The sequence below is a fragment of the Epinephelus lanceolatus genome, chromosome 3, assembly GCF_041903045.1.
Source record: "Epinephelus lanceolatus isolate andai-2023 chromosome 3, ASM4190304v1, whole genome shotgun sequence".
Taxonomy (NCBI): Eukaryota; Metazoa; Chordata; class Actinopteri; order Perciformes; family Serranidae; genus Epinephelus; species Epinephelus lanceolatus.
The window spans coordinates 46,945,662-46,969,807 of NC_135736.1; the positions used below are offsets into that span (position 1 = coordinate 46,945,662).

The 24,146-nt window shown below is 41.2% G+C and overlaps 1 protein-coding gene across 1 annotated transcript; it reads right to left on the reverse strand.

Annotated features, from left to right (window-relative positions):
* Positions 1-3,380: 3,380 nt before the first annotated feature.
* Positions 3,381-17,918, reverse strand: ifngr1 (interferon gamma receptor 1). Its single transcript, XM_078166488.1, has 7 exons — positions 17,592-17,918; positions 10,115-10,232; positions 9,201-9,382; positions 8,900-9,045; positions 8,258-8,438; positions 6,709-6,833; positions 3,381-6,613 (listed from the first exon to the last, which is right to left on the reverse strand). Exons 1-7 carry the CDS (start codon positions 17,653-17,655, stop codon positions 6,230-6,232), a joined length of 1,200 nt encoding a protein of 399 aa, XP_078022614.1. The 5' UTR covers positions 17,656-17,918; the 3' UTR covers positions 3,381-6,229.
* Positions 17,919-24,146: the final 6,228 nt, after the last annotated feature.

The following is a 24,146-nucleotide window of genomic DNA, read 5'->3' on the forward strand; positions in this document are numbered from 1 at the left end:
AGAGTCATGGAGAAGATCAATAACTCTTAAGTCAGTACATCAACAGCTAGGGCTGCAACTAATGATTTTTTGTCACTTTATTTTCTGGATTAATTGTTTGGCCTGCAAAACATAAGAAAACAGTGAGAGCTGAGATGAATTCATCAGATTTGTTTTGTCCAGCCATCATTTCCAAACTCAAAAACATCACATTTACTGTAATGTAAGACCAAGGAAAGGAGCAAATCCTCAGATTAGAAAACCTGGAAATATATTTTTGCCATAAACATTACTTAAACGTTAAATTGATTATCAGAATAGTTGCTGATTAATTTTCTGTTTGTTGAATAATAACTGGTTGCAGCTCTACTAGCAGCCTAAGGCTAACTTAGCTGAGCACAAAGACTAGAAACAGGTGAGGTACAGTTAGTCTGGCGGCTCCTACAGCTCAATAATGAACACCTCATATAATTGTTACAACAGTACAGAAACAGGTGTAAAAACAACAAACTGCTGTGTTACCGGGGTTACAAACCATTTCCTTGCTCTGAAAGAAAGAAGGAAACAGTCTGGCACATTGCCACCTGCAACCTGAGATAGAACATGTTAATCAGTAAGATTTAGAGGTGACGGTGGATTTTGTTACTGTTGGGCAGAGCGAGGTAAGCTGTTTCACCGTAGCCCTTTTTACACAGAGATCCCTTCTTTACGCCGCCTTTGCATTTTTATACAGAACCAAACGACGGCGGCATCATTCTGCTCTGGTGTGCGATTATGGACAGCATGCTGGCATCGCAGAATAAAAAGAGGTGTGACATGGAGTGTGACATAAAATATAGATGTTAGCAGCGATTTATAAACAATAACAACCATTTACCATCCCTGTTATATAGCAGCTGATCTGGTTCTCTGTTTGGAGGATAAGGAGCTCCCGAATGTCATTCATTTCCCAATTTGTGAATGTTTACAGCTGCTGTTCTTCTTTGAGTTAGCCGCTAACTGCTAACAGCTACCTTTTAAATCTCCTGTGGTGGGTCACAGGCATAACATGCCATCAAAATGTCACACCTGGGGTCCGTTTCACAAAGCAGGTTTAGTGAAAACTCAGAGTCTGTTAACCCTGAAATGAGGGAAACAATGAGTTTTCTGTTTCAAAAAGGGAGGTAACTGAAACCAGAGAAAGAGGGGTAACTCTAGCCTGTTTCAGAGAGAGAGGTAACGTAAGCTCTCGGTCAGTTACCGTAGTAACAGACTCTGTGAACCTAACCTGGTCGGGACCAGGTTTTTCTCAATGAACCTCGAGTTTCTCTCTGTCTCCGCCCTCTTTCAGAGCCACACACTCCATTTGATTTCCTCATTCATTCAGTCAGCAGGCGAGTTTTGGCGTAGCCTAGTTCTGCCGTCTGTCATTAAAAAAAATCATTTAAAAAATCAGAGTCAGTATTAGAAGTCCATTAGGCACAGTAGGTGGCGACTTTTTTCACTAACATGGCATGTCCTTTAGATAACGATCCCGTGAATGAAGACGCAGAGAATTAAATATTCGTCGGGAGATGGTTATCAGACCGCGCATAGATGTTCTAGCATTTCCACACAATTATCTTTTTGAGCGGTACTGTTTCAAGTCACAGTCCATCATCTACATACACAACCTAATCCGTCCTTACATTTGCAACATTACCAATTGTAGTCATGCTCTCACATCCCAGCAGATATTGTGTGTTGCGCTGCGTTTCTTTGCAAATGGAAGTTTTTTGTACAATGTCGGAGACGCTGAGCACTTGAGTAAGGCAACTGTACATGTATGCAGGGCGGTCAGAAAAGTGTGCTCGTTTTACAGGCATCTGCCTTCTTTCTGTTGGCTGAGTAGAAGTCTGTGTTAGTTTAAATAGGCTTAATTATTTAACAGAACATAGTATAGATGAGAAGACATTTATGTGTGTGAAAACAGCATTATGTTGGGGATACAACAACTGCACAGTCAAACAGCCACTTAATATTTGCTTTACAATGTAGGCTAAAACATGATCAAAATGAGGTACCCCCATGAGATTATACCGAGGTCTTACCTGTTTGAACAATGTTTTTATATTTCATCCTAAACTGCTGCCAAGTGCGCTTCTCCCCCGCGGGATTGCACCTAGGCCTAAATGAAATAAATTAATAGGCTACCATTCAAGCAGTTTTCCCCTGTAATATTATTGTGATTGCAAAGGACTGCATTTAAACTTATGCATTCTCTTACGCCGTCTCCCTCTCTTTTGCAGCTGCAGCGGTGTTGCACTTCTTTTTGAAAACGTGTGCAAACTCGCCGTATGAGCGCATTAAGATTTCTTATTCTAGTGGGGTGAAAAACGCAGCCCTCCTCTTCCCCGTTGCCATGGTGACTCGTCGAATCGGAGCTCAATTGATGCTGGCTTTTTATAGTTGTGGTGCACGCGCTTAACTCCAGGTGAAACTACTCCGAGTTGATTAAACTGATTCAAATCAGCTGTTCTGGAATCGGAAACTCAGAGTTTCCTATCTCAGAGTAGATCAACTCAGAGTTCAGGATTTGACTCAGAGTTTGTTGAACCTGTTTTGTGAAACGGACCCCTGTCCTGCAGGCTGTCCTGTTTATACCGACATTGTTTTAGCGCTGTTACTACCTCGCATGGTGGCTTAATTGTGAGATCATTCAGTTCCCCCATTCCATGATCGTACCTTAGATACAGCACGATGAGGCGGCATCACTGCACAATATTTCCGCCTTGAATCGGATGTGTTAAAGTGGCTACTGTCTCCAGTCTTTCTGCTAAAATAATTTGGCCGCTGATGTAACTTCATATTTATTATAAGAGCAGTATCTTCACATCCAACTCTCTGCCAGAAAGCATACCTCCCAAAATAATAAACAATTCTTTTAACGTTGAAGAGCTGTGGCTCCTTTTTTTAGATGGGGAAAAAAAAGGAATTTGTTGGAAAATGTTTTTCTTTAAAAAAAAAGACATTGAAAAATAGTTTTGGTATTTGTGCAGAAGTTTGCCATATCAGGATTTGTATCTATAACTGTCCATCGACACCCAGCCCTTTAAACACTTATTTAAATTTGGAGTTAACAAAGGAGAATATTAATAATATTTATGTCTCTTTATTAAAAACATTTAAAAGTATTTTTTGTGAGTTTTCATGTTGATCTTATCAAACTGCACTTGTCCCCACAGGTGAGCTGATGATTATCTATCACACACGTATTTATTTAAACTTCAGGCTGACGCCAGATCAGAGCAGGAAATCTTTGGCAAAGCAACATGTTGTTTTTCCCTGTCATGCAAACGGGCATCAGGTGAAGTGGAGGAAGGGAACTTTTCTGTCCAGTTAAAAAACAAAAAACTTAATTGAATTCACATACATCTAACAGATTATTGTAAAATAGAATTTATTAACAAGGTTAAATTTGCCACAATAAAAAATAAAATAGAAAAAACCCTGAATTACTGTAAACAAAACCAATCATCTCGAACAAGAGAAACACTCCCACACATCGCCTACACAGAACCAGTTAGGCAGGTCCCAGGTTGCTCAATAACAGAATGGAAACACTGAGCGTTAACTGTAGCTCAGTGACGAGAAATTAGGTGTGGCACATAACAATATGACTGAAAGATATTTATAATGCATGTCAATCTGCTGCCAGGAGTGGAAAGTCCAGACTGTATGAGGTGCTCAGTTTAACAACATTCAAAACGAAACACTCAAGCTTGCTCGGAACATCCAGGACGAGTCTTTTACCCAAACGCCAGAAAACATATTTTCTTATTTACCTGTAGTGGTACTTAAAGGTTAATATTTGGAGTTCAAATGCTCAAAATGACTTTAAAAGACTCAACATCTCTTTGCATAAATAGGTTTCCACATTTGCGGTGAACAATCCACAGATCTTTGCCATAAATATTTTTCATTAGAACTACTTTCTACCAAAGAAAAAGTCCCTGTGACAGTTGGTTCTGTGGATTATCATTTGTGGACCACTGATTCTAAAAACGGATTCAATTCACCCTTGTTTACTGTGACAATAGCAGGAATATTACACCAAATATACGACCAGACCTATCCACATGATTAAAGGTTCTGTATGTAACTTGAAGAAAATCGTTGTTATTAATAACTCCGGTGGCCAGCGAGCCCCCAAGCGAGCATTTGGGCATCGGCCAAATCTGTTTATCTCATTTGGACCACTGACTCCATGATTTTAACTAGCTCTCTGTTAACAAATGACTTAATCAGCTAATGTTAATATACAGCTAGCTGGCTAACCTTGGGTTCTGGTTAGGTAATAGACCGCCCAGCTATATGTAACTTATCTTCACTGCATGGATCTGTTGTTGGCTGCTGTGTGACGTTATCTAAGTAATTTGCTAACCAGCCCCGGGAATCTGGATGAATTGGATCATGTTAATCACTCTAGACAGTATTTTGCTACATTACCAAGCTAGCAATTCATCTGTGTTAGCACATTATTGCAATATACCCACATATTTCACGTTATTAACGTGGTTTTTCTGCATCGAGGGGAACTGAATTTGATGAATTTACTGTTTGTTAGACCACAAATGAAACAAGAATTAGCGAGCGCACCACATGGTCCCTCCAACTCAACCCCACTACTCGGAGACAACTTCGCCGGGAGGAGAGCCGACGGCAGCTCCGGAGACGGACCTTCAGTCACCTCCTGTAGCAGCTCAAATTCAGCCAGCGCAAGTGCAAGTAAAGGTTCGTCTCTGCCGGGCCACCGCTGCAAAATTTATATCACGAAAACACAGCATGTTTGACTCTGTGCTGTGGTGGATGCTGGTCATTTGTTGATGTTAGTGGACTCCTTTTCTAACTTATGTCAGCTACTATTGCACAGTGTTAGCACTGTAGTGGAGCTCACGAGTCAAGGCACTCGGCAGTGTGCATGATGTCACATCCTTTTGAATTTCCAACAATTTGAAAACTTTACATAGAAATCCATCCTAGCGAGCAATTCCCCTTGACCGATCAGGTCTAGTTATTATTATACATCTGGACGATGCTGTTGCAGCTGTTACAGTCCTGTTATGTTATCCCCACCACTTGCAGTCGCCATGTTTGTCAGCTCAGCTGCCTGTCCCACCAGACTGACCTTAGGTGGCATATGATGTGCACTACTTACAAAAAATCCTCAGTTCATCGTCTCATTCATATGAGGACAATAGAAAGATGAGTGTCTGTATTTTTGACAGTATTAAAAATCATATTATCATATTTCTAAATACCCTGGTATACCATGACAATGCTTTTTTGTGTGCCATTTGGGTGAACTTTCCTTTAAAAACAAAACAAAACCATACATGCTGATGAAGATAAAAAAATGGAGCTCCTTCCCTTCATGAAAAACAGCCACACATACAACAAGTTTCAGCCGATACTTAAAGACAACCTTTAAATACCACTTGATGAAAGTGAGACAATGCTTTTTTGTGTGCCATTTGGGTGAACTTTCCTTTAAAAACAAAACAAAACCATACATGCCGATGAAGATAAAAAAATGGAGCTCCTTCCCTTCATGAATAACAGCCACACATACAACAAGTTTCAGCCGATACTTAAAGACAACAGAAAGCACTCGTACAACTTGTTCTTCTTTTGAAGCGTGTTTTCTTTGAGATGAAAAATTTCCGGATGGTGTTTTGAAGCAACTGGTCTGCACTGCTGCATCTGATAAAATGCCGCAGGAGCAGAGATGGCTGAGGGTAAAAGATAGAGCTGTATACCTCTGCAGCCAGACAGAAAACAGCTGGCAAGTGACTGGAAGATCACCGGTTTGTTTAGCAGATTAAAACAGCAGCGTTAACTACAGTTTCTTCCCATAAAATAAAAGTTAAAAAGGTTATAAATGTAGCTGAGGTTTCATGTTCATGAAAGGCTTCTTTAAAATGCATGACAGGCAGGAGTATTTTTTTCATCTTCTTTGTTTTGTAGAAAATTGGGCTTTTTCTGTTTTGATTCATCTGATTACCTCCAAATGCAGCAACAAGGCAAACCGACGATATCCTCAAACATGTAGGTCAATGCGTTTTGATCACAGCAGTCAGAAACAAGAAGGTATGAGCATCTCTTGAGCACCACCTCCCTGAGTGCACTTGTTTAGGCTCTGTAGTGCACCCGAGGTACGAACATGTGAGGACGGTCCTGGGTGAGTTAAAACCGTCATGAAACAAACTTCAATCCCAGATCAAGTCCTCCTTTACCTCTTGCTATAACCTGTGACCATGTCTCCATCACCCATGTCCACCTGCAGAGTGTGTGGGCAGTCGTAGGGTGACACCGACACCTCCTCCAACTCTTCCTCATCCTCCTCCTCCAAACCAGTCGAATCAGTCTCTGATTTCACTGAGCTGTTTTCAGAGTCATCACCTCTCCCGTATCCCTCTGAACGTCCTCCCTCCATGTAGAACTCATCATGCTGGAAACCGGAGCCGGTGCTGCTGTCCAGGTTCTCCATGAGATGGTTCTCCTCTTCAGAGCTGACTGACGGGTTCTTGCAGGGCTGGCTGACAATCGCCTGACTGAAGTGTTCGTGGGACATATGAGCATACATGTCCCATTCCCTGGGGTGCGGCTCTGAGATCTTTGTGACAAAAAGACAGACACAGAGAAAGGGTTTAAAAACAGCTGAAGCAACATAATTCACATAAATTGGTTTCTCATAATTTAACTCCTTACCAGAAGTTTGGGTAAACTGGGTATCTTCATTGTCCAGGCATTTGCCTTATAGATGATAATTATTATGCCACTGATTAAGATGGCGAGGACGAACAGCATTACAGTAAGCGCTACAGCATGGAGCTCTGCAATTAAACAAAAAACAAAGTTTTAGAGGTTAAAAAGTTTCATGCATGTATGTGAGATAAGTTTTGGTTTGTGGTAATCATGCCTCCCTAAGGGCCTGTGCACATTCCGCGTTTTTTGCACCCTCAAATCTCTTGTTTTCAATATAGATGAGCGGAAGGCATGCTCAAAAGTGAGAGCGGCATCATCACGATGCGCAAGTGTTCCTTAGCGCCTGTTTTTCAGGGCTAGATGGAAGCGCTCTGACATGAACGGAGGGTGCGTTGGTACTCACTCCAAGTGCCGGAGTGCACTTTGGCACAACTGGACCGTAGTGACAGAGGGTGCTCTGGGTGCTCTGTCTGGGGAGACAGAGCACCCAGAGTGCCAAATGGAGTGAACAGTTTGTTAATTAATGTAGAAACAGAATGCTCCATTTCTTCAAACAACGGTGTCCTCATTTTAGTGTAGAGCGTCAGATTGGATTTACAAACACACCCAGAGTTCAACTTTTGGAAAGCAGCAGTGTTCACCACGTCATGTGAAGAGGAACAACCAGTCCCAGCCGACAGATATCTCTCTCCCTTTCCTCCATAAATATCAGTCGTGAGAAATACGGAGAAGTTTGTTGTCTGTTGATATCAGTGCATCCCTACCCAGAGCTTTAAATGTGTCCAACGGACACTATTTAAAAAACGTCTGGAAGAAGATCAGCTCTCAAGATTTCTGCTAAGAAGGTTATGCTACAGTACTGGTTATGATGGCTTAGCAATCTTAGACGCAATCTGCCTATGCGCTCTTTAAAGCTGGCACAAAGTAAGCACAAGAGTAGCACACAGCGCTGAACCTTGCGTTTTCCAGGCGGTTACATCCATGTGTACAGGCCCTGATGCACTACCAGTATAAGAGATGGGGCACAAAATCCTCAGTGCTCGTTCGTGCAAAAAATACAACCCCCATTCCAAAAAAGCTGGGACGCTGTGTAAAACGAACAGAAGAACCTGGAGTTTCTTATTTCCTTCTTATTTTACTGTGTTTGGGACGCTCCTGGGCACAGCCCTCAGGTGAGGTCGTGACTTTATAAAAAGGTAGTGACCAGGTTCCAAAGCGTAAGCAGCAGGCATCTAATCTTGAATGTCAGCCTATATGTATTAGATTGTGCGGTGCACCTAAAATAGAGAGCAACAAGTGCGTAAATCTTCCCTAGAGCCTGGGTTAAGCGCCCAATGTCCTCAAATCCTAGAAACTCCTCTGGCTGCCCCTCAAACTGTTTATGTGCATGTAACGAACATATGCTTGGTTTATTTTTATTTTATGTGACAGCTGTCCCATTCAATACTTGTACACCAGAAGCATCAAACAAAGAAGTAGAAAAACACAACTGTCCTGTTCTTTCTGATTTTTCTGATGCAATATACTATAAATCTGCCCAGTTCAGACTCACCAGTTGATTCACTGAGACAAATGCGACCGCTCTCTCTGAACACCACCCCACCAACATTATTCCCGGCATTCAGCCATCCACTCAAGTTGACGCACTTCTCCACACCCTCAAGAAATGAGACATCATGTTTGCAGTGTTCATGTGCCGCTGTGCACTCAGCAGGTCCCGACTTCAAGGCTCCCTAAAAGTCATAAAACATAGAAAATTATTATTATTTGCATATTATTACAGTAATGAATACAGCATTTGAACTCCACTGTTTTAGGTTGGAGGCAGAAATGTCATATCTATTTTAACAAATCCCTCGTTCTTATTAAATTAAAACTGCCTCGATCAAGCAGAAATTTCCAGGGCTGGAAAATATTGGTTATATTGGTTTGTCTGCTCTGGGCTACTGCAGAAGCATGGCGGTGCAACATGGTGATCTCCATGGATATGGACCTGCTCCCTATGATGATAAAAACGGCTCATACTGAGGCACTGAAAACACAACAATTCTAATTTTCAGGTGATTATACACTAAAGAGAACATCATATTCCATTTCTGCCAATACATCCCCCTAAATCCTACACATTGGAGCTATAACATCATCCACATGCAGTGCATCCTGTGGTAAAGTCTATAAACTCTGTTGTACTTACATCTGAAAAGACATTGTATATAAAGGTGACAGTATTCGGTTTGTCAGCCTCCTTCAGTTCTCTGTAGAAGTAGAGGGGATTCACAAAACTGACTGTGGCCCCAGAATCATTCTCATTCAGATCCGCAGGAGGGAAATCCAATGCACCTGTGAAGAGAAATTTAAGTTTTATCTCTGCAGGAGAAACTTGGAAAAGTAATTTCTCTTCATAACTCAAACATCTTCTAACTCTTCTAACCCTGTAGTGGGTCACAGCGAACTAACAAACATAAACATAATGCATCACTTAACATATTACTTACATCTTTTCTGAGGATAATTGAACTTGTTAAAGGTGAACGTTTCAGAATGTACTGATTTGGACTGGTTGCCGCCCTCTATGGCTGTTACAGTGACGTAATGGAAGGCCAAGTAGCGCTCTTCAGATTGCCAGACGAAGTGGCTCAGATCGTACTGATGGTCCGTGGTTTCGGTCTCATAATCCCTTAAATATGAGCAAAAATGCAACTGATTAATCTTCATTTTACTGATTCAGATCAGCAGCCAAAAAACAGCATCCAGAAACAAAAAAAAACAGGCTAGTGTTACCAGTTTTAAACAATACAGAAGAAGATTGATCATTTTACCTTTAATAGGTTCATGTATTGATGAGCAGTTTTAATCAAAACACATTCTTAAATCATATCAGATAAGCCTCTGATGGAAAACACAGTATTTTCCACAAATTATTAATAATTTCTGACCACTTGTTTTCTAGATGAGACTGACTGAGCTTGGGTACTTTAGTCTTGCACCGTGTACATAACATTTTGGCTGCCGACAAATAAAGGTGCAAGCATTTAATTACATGTGTAACTCAAACTAATTAAAGCACCGGTTTTTGTGACCAAAAAATCCTCCAGAAAGCCACAACTGTTTAAGCTTCTTCTGGACATGTTCTTGCGGGTGAATTTTCTCTGTTGCCGTCAGGGCGTCATTACGCTTTACCTGCTTGTAAAAGTAACCAGATTCAACATCTTTTATTCCCTCTGCGGTTCATCTTTTAAATTCTCCCATTCTTTAAATCTTTTTCATTGATAGTCAATTAACTTTTTTATTATGTATCCTTGATTCCACTAAAGTCCTTGCAATATTTGGATTTGTTTTTTTGTTTATTACTCATCTGCCAAATCTGCCAAAGTTATGTTTTTACAGGTTTACAGTCGTAGAGTCTCACCCAGCAGATCCTGTAATGTGTACCCGGAAGCTGGTTTGTGGTTGCCGTTCCCGGTACTTCCAACTGACTGTGACGTTGAGATTGGTGCAGCTCAGGGTCACATTTGTTGGAGGTAGAACTGCAAGTAAGAAAAGAGGAAAGATCAGCTGGATAATGCATCGTCACAAAGCTGGACACAGGGCTGTTCCTCTGACATCATGAAAAGTTAACTTTTTAGAGATTCATTATAACCTTCATGAGTTTCTGTTACTACAATTATTTTAGTCAGGTGTTCCTAATTAACTGGAAACTGAGTGTCTTTTGATTGCAATGACCTCATGTCCTTTTTCTTAAGGCACTTTTGCACAGACTAAATGAGAGCTGTAAAGTTGACCACCATGGTACCAGTTAGCTGCTAGCTAACCGTAGCTAACTTGTTTGTCCATTGGATCTGAATGGGTCAAGCTAAACACCAACGTCTCCACTGAATGCACAGAAATGAGATTAGTGTCAATTTATTTACCTCCTGATGGGACAAACAAATGTAACCCTATTTCCCCCCAAATTTGCAGTGCACCAGTAAGCATTCAGAATCACTTGTGGTGAAGAAACTCATGGGAAAGAAACAAAACTGTGATGAGTATGTCACTTATTTTCCAGTAAGTTGTATCAACATTCCCCACGCTGACAGAGCTACACAAGATCATATCTGTGCAGATGCAACACCTGTCCTGCACTGCTACAGATCAACTATGAAAGAACACTTTTTTTAACCATCATATTAGCCAGGGGAGGGTGTGTGAGACTGCAGCCTGCCAAAAACAAAAAATCCAGTAACACAGCTTTAATACTTCAGCCTTTTGTCCTACAACATGCCAGCACTATGGTGACAGGTGGCTGACACCTATAAGGAAGCAGAAGTACAATAACAGAGTACCATTCTGGTTGCTCTTCAGCATTCCACCTGAGCTCTCGTGGTTTGTCGACTACTGCTGCTCCTATTTTGAATCCTTTAAGCCATTTGTTTTATTTGCTCTCACACTGAGGCCTACGTGAGTACAATGCGAGCAAGCGTCAGTTTGACCGCATTGTTTTCTGCTGGCACATTCAAACTGGCCGCAGGCGACACAGCCCTATTTCTACTTGTTCCTATCACTCGCTTTGACATCTCCACAATGGACAAGGAACAGCTGATATGTGAAGTTGAAATGAGGCGTTGTCTTCAGATCACCTCCTCATTTCACAAAATCTTAATTAGCAGGGAGGGGAAGCAGGGAGCTAAACGTTTCTGTAAAGACCATCGCTAATAACAACCTATTGTCTGTTGGCTACATTGCACTTCAATTCCATATACACACCAATCACCCAAAACATTAAAACTTGTGGCAGGTGAAGTGAATAATATTGATCATCTTGTTACAATACAATGTTCTGCAGGGAAACCTTTGGTCCTGGCATTCATGTGGATGCTGCTTGACACATAGCACCCACCCAAACACTGCTGCGGACCTAGTACACCCCTCTCATGGCCACGGCACTTCTTGATGACAGTGGCCCACCAAGCAGAACAATGCGCAATGTCACACTGTATAAACTGTTCAGGAATGTCCCGAAGAAAGTGAACTGTGGGGCCATTTTGGATCGGATTCTGCTCTGACGTCAAGGCATGGACACTGGACTTCAAGGGACGTCCTGTGGAGTCTGATACCGGGGCACTGGCAGTGGATCCTTTGAGACCTGTCGGTTGTGAGGTGGGGTACTGGCATGTCCCACGGATGCTCGATCAGATTGGGATCTGGGGGCTTTGGAGGCCAGGTCGATGCCTTGCACTCTTTGTCACACTCCTCGTGCCCTTTCTGAGTAGTTTCTGTGGTGAGGCAGGGTGCATGTTCTGCACTGCCATCGAGAAGGGTTACTGCCGTCAGGGGGGAACTTGGTCCGCAAGTGTCTGGATGACTGAAGTGCTTCAAGTTGCATCCACATGAATGCCAGGACCAAAGATTTCCCAGCAGAGCATGGCATTGTAACGAGATGGTCAACACTGTTCATGTCATCTGTCAGTGGTTTTAATGCTTTGGTTGATCGGTGTGTATCACAATATGAAACCTGTGTGTTCTGTTTAAACATTTCAAATATAGAAAGTAGGGTTGTCAAAGTAAACACGTTAATAACGAGTTAATGCAAATTCCTTTTAATGCTACACATTTTTTGATGCCGATTAATGCACGTATGTTCTGTAATTATGGCCCTCGGCCCACCCCGCAGTTTGGGAAATCAGGAAGCGACGCAGCAGTAACATTATGGATGGCGAGCAGAAACAAACCTCTGTGAGCAGAAATGGATTAAGGAAGGCGTCTTTTGAGTTCAGCTTCAAAGCTCTGCCACATGATTCTCTCAACAAGACCATGTGTGAATTGAGTTACCACCAGAGTATGTCAAGGTGCATAAAGAAGAGGGGATGTTTAGTTACATTTACAAGTGTTAAGCTGGACACTACATTGTGTTAGTGTTAAGTAATGTTACACTGAGGTCAATAAGTCTGTCTGTTGTTGCTTGTTAGGCTTGAGCTTGCCGTGATATGCTTTCAGCAGTACCTCCCTTCCATCAATCAGCTGCTCCATCAGTTGATAAGGCTGTTTGAGATCAGCTAATGTAGCTGGGATGTGAGCTGAGCTTGACATCACGTCCTGCCTGAACTAACGCTATGCACAGTTTTTGAGGCAGCTGAAAGAGATTGCACCATTGACCAACCCGAGAAAAAGGGTCTGAAGTCAGAATGGTGCAGCATCTTCCTGTTATGGGACTCCCCACACGAGGGCCCTGTACACTCAGTCCCCTTTTTCTCCTCAGTTGTACGCACCTCGCCAAGACATAGGTGACATGAGGTGACGCAATAGTTGGCTTTTGTGGCCGCTAGTTCTTTGATGTTGGTTTGGGGTGTCTGGGCTTTTTGGGTTTCTTGGATGTTCATTACAAATTTCAACCTGATCCAGTGAAAAAATATAAGCAGCTGGTAATGCTCTGATTACAATCACAAAGAATCGCAGAAGTGATGAACTTTAGCTTTGAGGCCAAACTTTAAAAGTTCACAACTAGGATTTTGCAATTTCCCATGAATTTAGAAGTTTTCACATGAATGTTTTAAAGAAAAGTGATGACATAAACTGAGAGGTCAGAAGTGAGTCAGTTTGGAATGGCCCAAAAAATATGTGTAAAATGTCCACGTACTTTTGGCCATATGCTGTGCTGGAGCGTCCACTGTATACTTAATTTCTTTCTTTTTTTTTTTTTTTTTAAAGATATTTTTGGGGCATTTTTAGCCTTTAATGGATACGACAGACAAGTGTGAAGGGGGGAGAGAGAGAGAGGGAGTGACATGCAGCAAAGTGCCACAGGCTGGAGTCAAACCCAGGCCACTCCAGCAACAGCCTCATACATGGGGCGCCTGCTCTATCCACTAAGCCACCGACGCCCCACTTAATTTCTATAAATAAATTCCAAAGGCATGTGATTAAAGGTGAGCAATCGGTTTTCTATGAAATACAGGTATATGCCCGCTGTGAGCAGGTATCAGTCATTTGTTATCTGAAATTTATACATCACTGATGATTAATTTGATCAGATATAAAGCAGGCAAATCAGGACATCACCCTGTTTTTTTTTCAATGCAGTCTGCGAACACACTGACATTAAGGTGTTCAGAAAATTTCAGAATGTCATGATATGATTTGGAAAGTTTAAGGAATGGATCATGGCAGTGTGAAAGGGAAGTGGTCAGTTGTGTCACTGGGATAAATAACAAAGCACTCAATGGGAAAATCAGAAGGAACAGAAACTGTTGCCAAATTTACACTTTCTCATCATGAAACCACATCTACACAGAAGTCTGACCACCAGGAAACCACAAAAAAAGACAGGAAACTCCAGGGAGACTCATCTTAAAATGAATGAAGAAGGAAATAACTGCTCGACTCTTGACTCACGATGTTAAATGAAAAAATACCCTATGACGATAATGATAAAGCACCAGCTCTCAGGATACAGAAAGTCTGTCTGGCTACTTATTAAGCTGATCATAAAACAGCCATAAACATTCGATGCAGCCTGGACCTTGAGCACATTTATAACAGTGCCGAAACATTTTATATTCTCCACAGTATCACTTAAATCTCACTAAAAGTCGCCACAAAAACACAATTTTCTACAAAACACATAACACCCAAAACTTTAGTTCCAACAATTCCTTTCATTTTTGGGTCATCTACCAATTATCAGATGAATCAATCAAGAAATGTAGTTCATAACATCTATAAATCATTAACAACGATGATAAATGTCCTTCACAAGTTCCTAAGAGTCCAAAGTGCTGTGTTTTAAGGAGAGCGACTTCTTTTAGAGCCAGCGTGGGCAAATGGACCTGAGAGCAGTGAGAGCAACAAAAACCTTGCAAATAAAATACATTACTCAGAATTTCAGCATCACTGATGGACTGTAGGTTCCTATGGGGGCGTGTATGTATAGTTGCAGCCGCAGAAATAGAATAACCGTTATTCTGTTTTTGTGGTTACGCTGCAACAAGTTGGATAAAGTGCATTTATGACATATTTCTTCATCTGACAGTCTGTACCGATGATACATTGATATTTAATACAGAGTGACGCAACTCAAAGCATCAGTGAAAGGTGATTTTTAGCCAATTTCAAGCCAAAACTCAGAACATAATCTGGTCCCAACCAGAGGCCTGTACTATGAAGCAGGATTTGGAGTTAGGGAGGTAACTTCAGGGTTAACGCTGGCTTTTCAGTACTATGAAGCTGGTTTCTTTTTTATCGGGATAAATCACGCAGGTAAACTTCAGGGTATTGTATCACTGCCTGTCAACTCTGACCTCTGACCAATCAGATCACTGAACAAAAAGGTATCCATGAACTCAAGTCCAGAGTCCCAGGGAAAAAAAAGTAAGTCAATATATTGTTATAGGTCAGCAGAATCATTTCATTGTTCCAGGGCTCTATATCCACTGGTTTTAAAACAGAGCTTCTAACAAACACAGAGACTGTTTACACACTAAACATGTGATTTTAAGTCAGCCATGATAGTACAGTGTTGATATTTTACACTCTGATTCATCACTGCAGCTCAAAATAACATCAGACACCTGTGTGATGAGAACGAGGATAAAACAGATATTTTATTTGTAAAATAATCCACACACTGTTAATCGTCTGCCGTCATTTTAAATGCAACATTTGGGTCAGACCTCATCAGTTGGTCGGTAACAGAAACGGTCTGGTGTTACTTCAAAGTGTTTTATGACATATTCATCGTCAGCCAACTAAATACCAAAAAATACTCTACACTTACGTCACACAGGCCCATAGCTCTGTGTTCCCTGTAACTTAAGTGTTGATCCCTGTAACTTTTGGATAGTATTTAAGATTACAGAGTGAATGGATCTGCTTTTACGTCTGGAACCTCCCGTCTACAATGGGCTTGAGATGTGTCCTCTTTGAGGACTTGGCACAGACTCTGGAGTTACTTCTTATCCTGAGGGGAACCTGAACCTGTTTGATTTGGAGCTGGGAATCTCTTGCGACCGCATGCCTTTGCTGAAGGTTGACCCTAGCCAGACTCGAGCCCTGGACGAGTGCTCTAACCACTACACTAGAGAGGCCCCTTATAAGATTTCAGAGTATCGTTTATATTACATGCCACTGACATTTTACTGTCTCGCAGTCGCAGACACTTTCAGTTCCTTTAATCTCAAATCATATGAGGCAGCCTTCATTCATGGCTCTGATGATGTCACTCGTAATTAACACCCATGGCTGGATAGGAAAACCCAGAGTTGACTGAACTGGTTAATAACCTGCGTTGTAGCACCTGTTATCCAAACTACCAATGTTAAGGTTAGTCAAGCCAGATAACTTAAAGATTTCCTGGCTCCCTGTGATCCTGTGGACGCCGCCATTGTTGTTGTTGCTTGCCGGCTTGTGAGTGTTGCCAGATCTTGGGAGAGAAACAAGCAACCAGGGCTATGGAAACAGCGACTATCATGTGTTTAAATAACTTATTAGAAAAATATATATAGAGGAAGGTGACGTTTAGAGAGCAAACCCACATAAGCAACTCCACTTTAGAAACAAGCCCAAAGTCGCGGCTAATAAGCGGACCTGGCAACCCTGCGGCTTGTCCTCACATTTCTTCTGTCGTCCTGCGTGCTGACGTGGGACGTATCCCGCCTCTCATTGACTGATGCTCTTTGTCAGTCGTGTCACACTTCTCCAGTTTTCTAGCATGCCAGATATCCAGTCCTAGTCACAGACGAGGGGGCGACTTGCTCGTAGGCTTGTTCACACATGAGGACTCGTCGTGGCAGACTATCTGCCGACTCACCTCCGACCCAAGGTGGCTCTCACGATCCTCTGCGACGCCAAAATCGCGGTGAAAATCGTGTAATGTGAACTAGGCTCAAGGTGAAAAGGCTTCGTACTGCAGGCCTCAGGTTAGGTCTGCAGCATGAGTTACCATGGTGATGTAGACAGGTTAAAAGAGAGCCACTTCTGTAGGACGGAAAACTCAGGCTTTAGGCTCAACATACCTCGCTAAGACACTAACCTTGCTTTGTGGTCCACCCCTGATACAAATTATGATCAACCAATAAATAATGTTGTATTATTACATTATCTTTATGGGCTTTTTTTGGGCAGTATAAGTGTGAAAGGGGGAGAGACAGAGGGGGGGATGGCATGCAGCAAAGGGCCACAGGCTGGACTCGAACCCGCGGCCCACACGCACTTTACCCACTAAGCTACAAAGCACTCCAAATTATGATGCATTATTATATGTTCAGATAAAACTTTATTGATCCCTGAGGGGGAAATCCACAAGCTACCCAGCAGCTTATTAAATCATTAAAACAAGCTCCACCTCCACCAGCTGCAACGTTACAGCGACAAACACATTAATGCATCAACTCTGAATGATGACTGTGTGTGTGTGTGTGTGTGTGTGTATGTATGTACTTGCAGGACTTTTACTTGTACGTTTACTTTACTTGTATACGATCTGAGTCATTCTGTCACCACTGATAACACATCTTCTGTTTAAATAAAGGACTCAGTTAAAATAAAAAAACAACCACTGAGCACAAATAACAATTTAACTATTCTTAACTAATGATGTACACACATTTATGTGTTAAATTTGAAGTTTACTCCCTTTTTTGTATTATTTTAGTGAACAGAAAACATCAACAGTGACAATCACAGGAGGTCAAAGTAATGTAATGTTGACTTTGTGACAGTGAAAGGGACTTTTTACTTCATATTCGTCATTTAATTCAAGTCTGATATATTTTTAAGTGTTCTAGTTAAACAGAAGCATGTATAGACACTACACGTACACAAAACAAATGTAATAATTTAATTTTAGGGTCATACTGTAGCAGCTACAAAAGCTAATATGTAGTGTATTATAATTGAGTGTATCTACTCACCATTCCCAGCAGAAACTCTACTGATGAGAAAGAGCAGGACCGTGAACGCACCACCAACCAGCATGTTTCCAGGCCTTCAAACTGTCCGACCAACAACCGCAAAACTCCGGCGTCCCTCTCAGCACCGACAGGCCGGGATCAGACCAGTAAAACCCTTCATCAGAAGCACATTCAAATCACTTCCCGTTACGACATGAAAAGTTTCTCGTCAGTGTGAAGTTCCTGATTTTCTTCCACAGAAATCCGCCTGACTCACATCCTTAACTCATTGCGCCCCGGCGTATGTGAGTGTGTGTGAGTGTGTGTTTGTGCGGGGGAGCGAGTAAGAGCAAAGGTGAGTCACCTGCCCGATCGGGAAAAACACCTTGATGACGTCAACGGATACTGTGAAGAGTACAGGTCCTTTTCTTGTTTTTCAAAATAAATGTTTCAGGGAGGAGAAATGAACAGAGAGGAGGGAGAGATGAAAAGATGGGTACTTAAATAAGTGGGTGAATAAATGAGCAAGACAAAACAATATGTTGAGGAGTGTCAAAATACAAATAAATGCACAGGTCAGTGTGCACAAATAGAAAGGAAGAGACAAATAAATGTGATATTGATGCCCAATTTAGCTTAAATCCTTACTTGTACTCAGAGAGGCTAGAGCACAGAAAAATCTATGTGTAAGTAATAAAAAATACACATTAAAAAATGATATTAATACAGGACTACTGAGAACAGAGGCCTTATATTACATGAATTATAGTTTTACAACTCTGTGATTTTATGAATCAGTTAATCCATGTTTTAAACTGTTTTTAATGTCCTTTTATATTGAATTACCTTATCTATATTATGTCCATCACGTTTATCTTGTAAAGCACTTTGCATTTCTTGTTTGAAAGGAGCTATATAAATAAAGATTATTATTATTATTACTATCACTATTAAATAATGTAATGTTTAAAAAAAAACAGAACATAATGCAAAAAAAAAAAATCACAAAAAATAAAATCGTGCAAAAATATCAGGATGAATAATGCACAATAGAAAATAATGCAGAATAATAAAATAATCATATATACAGTCAATATTTCAGCCCAAGAAATAGATATGTGGATTAATTATAATATAAATGAAATAAAATGGAGTTTAATGGATATTTTTTGTGTGTTGCACTTAAAGCCAACTTGTCCTCAATTATTTTACGGCTCACACGTGAACAGAAGCTTTTATTGTCAGGGCAAAAATCCCTTAATTTATAAAATAAATTACAGTAAATCCCTTAATCCGGTTGTGCACGCTCTTTAGCGCAGGTAAATAAACTCCTACTGAAAGCTGTTTTTGTCGCCACCTACAGATCACTCTCTGATATTACACTTTTTTTTGGATAGTTGTAGCACCAAAAACAAGAGACATATATTCTGTATCACTGAACTTCGTATTATTTTTATCTGCTGTCATTTACACCAAAGCCCTTTTATTTTCATTTCCATTTGTTTTTCCATCACAAAAACCAAAATAATGGAAATGATTGGAAAAAAAATCTCAATCTTTTGAAACTAAGGTGCAGTCCTAGATATTTATATTCTGTGACACCCTGTAACCTCTCCCCAGAGTTGAAAACATCTGGTTTCACACTTAAGTTGTTTTCTGAGAACAGTTTTGACACGTTAAGCTGCAGATAGGATTGGTTGAGTCTCGACAACGTAGCATCTGTGAGCTTGGCTGCAACCTCCTCTGACGTCTTCCTTGAGTAAATATATTTAGTTACATTCCACCATTGCTCATCAATAACTTTTCCAGCACATGTAGACGTATGAATTTCTCGCAGAAGAAGCAACAAAGCATAAAAATAGTTTCAATGTAATTTAAAAAATGTCCCCTGACTGTAACATTACGGTATATCTAGGTTTAAAGACCAGTGTTGCTTCATGTAGTACAGTGTGTCTGTTCTCCAGTTGTTGTCATTTTAGCTTGAGCTGCTGTGACAAAGCATGTTTAGCTCACCGTGCGAACAACATCCAACTTCAGCAGAGTGAAAAGCAAAGCCTCTTACAGGATTACAGCTGCAGTCTTTTACTGAGAAAAAAGAGGAGCGACGTCCACTCACACAAACAGCATTCACCCAGGAAAACCTTCACAACAGGCCTGGCTAAGATGTGAGGCTAAATTATTAGAAAGTCCATTGAAGGACCTTACACTTAAATTGTTGCGTAATCATCTGTAAATGTAAATAAATCTGTGCATATGTGTGACAGGGTCAATTATACAGCAGTAATATGTGTGACACGTCGAATGTGCATTAATAATGTTGAGTATTATAATTCCACAAAATATGGTTCACTTATTACCTGACACACTTAGGCCTCTGCACTCAATATGTGGAATGTTTGAGGCTCAGTTTCTGTACCCCTACGTTCACCTTTAGGGATACCCCACCTATAAAGAGGTGTCTCCTGCCTTACCTCTCCCCTTTTACTGTTGTGCTCTGTGGGAGAGGTAAGCCACATCCTTCTTGTGGTCATTTCTGTGTTTTAGCGCTGTTAAACTGTTTGTAAATTCATGTCATGCTAACAAAATCTTGTTTTCAGGAGAGGATTAAACGGAGATTGCCTTCAAAGATATTCACGGTCTGGTCCTTATTGTATCTACAGAAAGCAGACATCACTAGAGTCCACCGGTTACATCTGTACTTCAGCTCATTATAGGAGTTAATTGAAGTCAGATTTTCACAAGGTTTGGACTTCAGTGTTTTGGCTATCTTGACTGCTATACTGGTTTCTACTTTTTAAAGAAGTACTTTGAACCTTTACTTAAGTAAAAGTCCCGCAATATCTAAATGTATCTAAAATATCAAGAGTTAAAATGCTTGTACATGTTGTGCAACCTGGGGGTCATGCCCCTCCAAAGGGTCACCAGATAATCCGAGGGATCGTCGCAAAGTTCTGTAACATTAATTGATTTTTGTTTTCTGGATTTTTCTGTAATCCATGGTTCAAATTACCAGCGGGATTTAAGGGGGTCTGTCCCCCTTTTTTGTGTTTTCCCGCCTGTTTTCTGCCACACCTGTCTCATTAGTCCTTCCCTGTTCCCAGAGTCTTCCCTTCACACCTGTTCTGTATTAGTCTTGGTTGCTCCATCCCTTGATGTTAGCCAATCTCCATCTCCCTCCTTCTGCCCGTGTCCACCTGCTCCAGCTGTGTCTCGTTTCTGTGATTAGTTTTCTGTGTATATATACCTGTGTGTTTTCATTTGTTCTTTGTCAGGTCATCTGTGTTCCTCCTGCGTCCCTTCTGTGGCTGTTCTTGCATTCATCCCTGTGTTATTCCTGTGCTCATCCCTGTTCATCGCCTCCCGATACTGGATGTTTTCAGTCGGCCATATTAAAGCTTGCTTTTTGTTAGAAACTGTCTGTTGGTCTGCATTTGGGTCGTCCTCTGGACTGACACGTGACATTTGTTACCTTAAAATGAGCCGTAAAGAGTGGTTCTTCTTCCACAGAGTTAGCCATGGTGTTTCTACAGTGGCCCAGAATGGACAAACCAAACACTGGCTCTCGATATTAAGTTTTATAACTGAGTTTGGGAGCAAAGACCACGCCTCAGTCTCATCCATTTCCACACTAAAAGGATTTAAGCACACCATATCCGTATCCCTCCCCTTTGACTCTGTTTCACATCCATCCCTTCATCCCACGACCCTCGCTCTTCTTCCCTGCTTCCCTACTTCCCCCGACCCCCATCCCCATCATCCATTATACATAATAAATTAATTGCAATCTATAACTCTATTGGCGTAGTATTTGTTAGTGAAAGGGCCACTGGAGTTTTTGCATTTGCATGTCGGCCACCGTCGTTCTCCTACACACTTGGCACACAGGAGAAGTTTCTGTTCTCCAGCCTCACTGCTAGATGGCACTAAATCCCACACACTAGACCTTCAAGTTTAAGTTGCTGATAATGCATCTGTATTTTCAGCTTTATCAAATTTTAAATGCATGGCTTCCACTCGTAATGACGTATTTTTACACTTAATCACTGGTATTTTTCTTCAGTAAAGCTGTATGTATGCTGATGTCTAAGTTGTAACAGATGGCAGAGATACAGAATTTAAAATCATGTGTTGTCATGCAGGGCGGTGGGATTACACAGAGTACCGTCAGCGGTGTCATGACAGGTCCGACTCTTTACCCATGATGCTCCTCTCCACCTCTGTATGCTCGGACCCGGCTCTCAGATTTCTGTCCACTCAGCTGGCCACGTGAGGAGTAATTACAGGCGCAGTCTGCATGCCTGGGCCAGTAATCCTGCAGGGACAAATCCCCCCCGCTGCCCCCGAGCACCGAGCATCCCGCTGGGTCGATTCCAGACAGATGTTGAACCTCACAGCTGGATTGTAGACATGTTAGTCTTTGATCAGCATCGCCATGAACAACATCTGGACCTCAGCAGCAGTATAACACATGCACTCTATGCTATTTGTTTAATTAACAGAAGGATGACACTGATGGGAAGTTTGGGAGTAATGAAGATGTTTTACTTGAGGTCCTGCAGTACAAACATGTGGCACTAGTGCTTTAGTATTTGGACTTTGGGTTACAGTCATTGCAAACAAATACACGCTGGTCCCAAATGACTGATGCTATTTAAAGGCAGCATCAGTCATTTGGGACCAGCGTGTATTTGCAAACAAATACACGCTGGTCCCAAATGACTGATGCTGCCTTTAAATAGCCTCAGCCGCAATAGCTGCAGTAATTATTCAATACACTGTGGGCCAGAGGGCACAGAGCTCAACCCAGACAGGCTAATCATTGTCTGTCTGCCATCAGAGGGAGTTTATCTTTGGCCTCGCTGTAATCGAGTATAACATGGCTGTTTTTTGATTACTCAGAGAGAAAACTGTTCCTATGCCAGCGATAATCCATCTGCCCAGTTATTCTGTCTGTTGAAAGCAGAGGAGCTCAGATTAACCTTGATTGATTATCAAAAAGATAAAAAACATTACTGATTAATCAGAGCCACACTGATATACACCTTTTTGGTAATGAGAGCAGCCACGTCAGGAGAACTGGAGATGTGACGGGTTTTGTGCATGTATTCAGTAAATAGTGTTGATTCAAAGACGACACTTAAACTATTTATTTCAGTCAGGATTACTGCACTGTGGGTTTTCACGTACAAAGAATTTACCCTGGAGAAAATAAAAATAAGAGTCATATAGAATAGAAAAATTATCAAAAAAATGAATTTAATCTTTATTTAACCAGGAAGTTTCTTCAGATTAAAGCTCCAGTGTGTAGGATGTAGGGGGATAAATTGGCAGAAATTTAATATAATATATAATATATATATATATATATATATATATATATATATATATATATATATATATATATATATATATAATTTATGTTTCCTTTAGTGTATAATCACCTGAAAATGAGGACTGTTGTGTTTTCGTTACCTTAGAATGCCTCGTTTATATCTACCCAGGGAGCAGGTCCTCATCTATGGAGATCACTGCCATGTTTCTACAGCAGCCCAGAATGGACAAACCAAACACTAGCTCCTAGATAGTTAGTTAGAAGCCCCTCCACACTGAAAGCTTTGGAAAACACAGATTTTTTTAACAAGAAACTGCTTTGTTCAGTGTTTTTACCTGTTTAAATCACCTGGTCTGTTTGTTTCTGAGAGGAAGAGACCACTGCAAGTAATTTGGCTCCAGGTAAAAACCTTCTTAACACGTGGATCTTCAGCTATCAGAGAAAAAACGTGAACAAGCATTAGCAGATGCTGGGCTATAATCGAATGTGCATGTGTTTGGACTGTGTGTTTTAGGAGAGATGGAGTTAAGATTTAACTTAACAGGGGGCAGAGACCAAAATAAGAAACAAATCTAACCAGGTACGATTAACAAATGTGATCTACCTATCAAAAATTACAATAACTTCCCTATAACTACAATTTTTGTCTTCTCGTATTTACATGTATATTACTGTCCACATACTGTTTGATTACTTGCTGCTGTAATACAAGAAGTTCCTAGTTTGGGATCAATAAATCTGCCCGCCTGTCCGCCCATCTCTGACATGCCAAACAGTGTCAGAGAAACACTGATTTGTAAAGTGAAACTGCTTCTACAGTGTTTTTACCTGTCAAAGTCACAGCGTCTGTTCCATTTGGAGAGGAAGAGACCTCTGCAGGCAATTCAGCTCAAACCCCCCTAATGTCTGGATCTGGCATTAGGTGAACACACATAGTAGGCGCTGGGGGATTGGCCTGTCTGCGATGTGCCAAACAGCACAGAGGAAACATTGATTTGTTACATGAAACGGCTTTGTTCAGGTTTTGTTTTTTCATTCATTTATTTTCCGTAGTCGCTTGTCCTCGTACAAGGTCACGGGTGTGCTGGAGCCTATCCCAGCTGTCATTAGGCAAGAGGCAGGGTACACTCTGCACAGGCCGCCAGACTATCACAGGGCTGACACACAGAGACAGACAACCATTCATGCTCACATTCACACCTACGGGTAACTTGGAGTCACCAAATAATCTAATGTCCGTGTCT